At 45.5% G+C, this 1,078-nt stretch overlaps 1 protein-coding gene across 1 annotated transcript in view; it reads right to left on the reverse strand.

The window, feature by feature from the left end:
• Positions 1–1,078, reverse strand: part of LOC101850283 (dynein heavy chain 10, axonemal) — a 19,085-nt gene that overhangs the window by 5,798 nt on the left and 12,209 nt on the right. The window contains exon 4 of the mRNA XM_005108750.3: positions 728–960. Coding sequence (XP_005108807.2) covers positions 728–960 — 233 coding nt within the window. The remainder of the gene's footprint in view (positions 1–727; positions 961–1,078) is intronic.

The following is a 1,078-nucleotide window of genomic DNA, read 5'->3' on the forward strand; positions in this document are numbered from 1 at the left end:
AAACTTTTTTCTCAAATTTGATTGCAGATTTTAAGACTCCTTACTATGCTTGTTATATGTGGGAAATTTGGTAAAATTCGGTCCAGTAATCAGCGAGATAGCCTCCAGGTGTAGCCCCCCCCCCTTAAGATATCCCCCAAATCCCGCCATTTCGCTGTGTCCTCCGTTGGAGTAGCCAAATCCTCCTCACATGAATTGTTCCGTGCCCGATATATCTTAAAATAGCAACAATATCAAGACCAAGACTAGCAACGATAATCATAGCAACAGCCACAAAAGCAACAACAACAACAACTAGCACAGCAACTGCAACGATAACATCAACAACAGTAGCAACAACAACTGCAACAACAACAACAACAACAGCAGCATCAACAACAACAACAACAACAACAACAACAGCAACAACAAAAACTGCGTTCTCTGTCCTTAACATGAATTGTTCTGTGTCTGAAGAACTTAACAATATCAAGAACAATACTAGCAATAGCAATCATAGCATCAACAGCAACAACTGCAGCAACAACAACAATACCAACAACTGCAGCAACAACAACAACAACAACAACAACAACAACAACAACAACAACAACAACAACAACAGCAACAACTGCAGCAACAACAGAAGCAGAAACAGAAACCACAAGAATGGCAGACAACAACCACCAACCACAAACAAAAAGCGATTTAAAAAAACCGCCAACATTTAAAAAACAAAAAGTCGCACCGGTCAAGGTCCTTTCTGTGACGTCATCAGGGTGCAGGTAGTGAGTGACCGACGTGTAGAGCGTGGACTTGTCCAGGGGCCAGCCGTTCTTCCTGCACGTGGCCTGCACCAGCGCCGTGAGGTACGACTCTGGGATGTGGAGGCCGGACAACCACATGACACCCGGCTCACAGTCGTTGACCTGACAGAGAACAAAACGACAGTCACATGACACCCGGCTCACAGTCGTTGACCTGACAGAGAACAAAACGACAGTCACATGACGCCCGGCTCACAGTCGTTGACCTGACAGAGAACAAAACGACAACCACATGACGCCCGGCTCACAGTCGTTGACCTGAGAGAGAGAGA

The sequence above is a fragment of the Aplysia californica genome, unplaced genomic scaffold, assembly GCF_000002075.1.
Source record: "Aplysia californica isolate F4 #8 unplaced genomic scaffold, AplCal3.0 scaffold00717, whole genome shotgun sequence".
Taxonomy (NCBI): Eukaryota; Metazoa; Mollusca; class Gastropoda; order Aplysiida; family Aplysiidae; genus Aplysia; species Aplysia californica.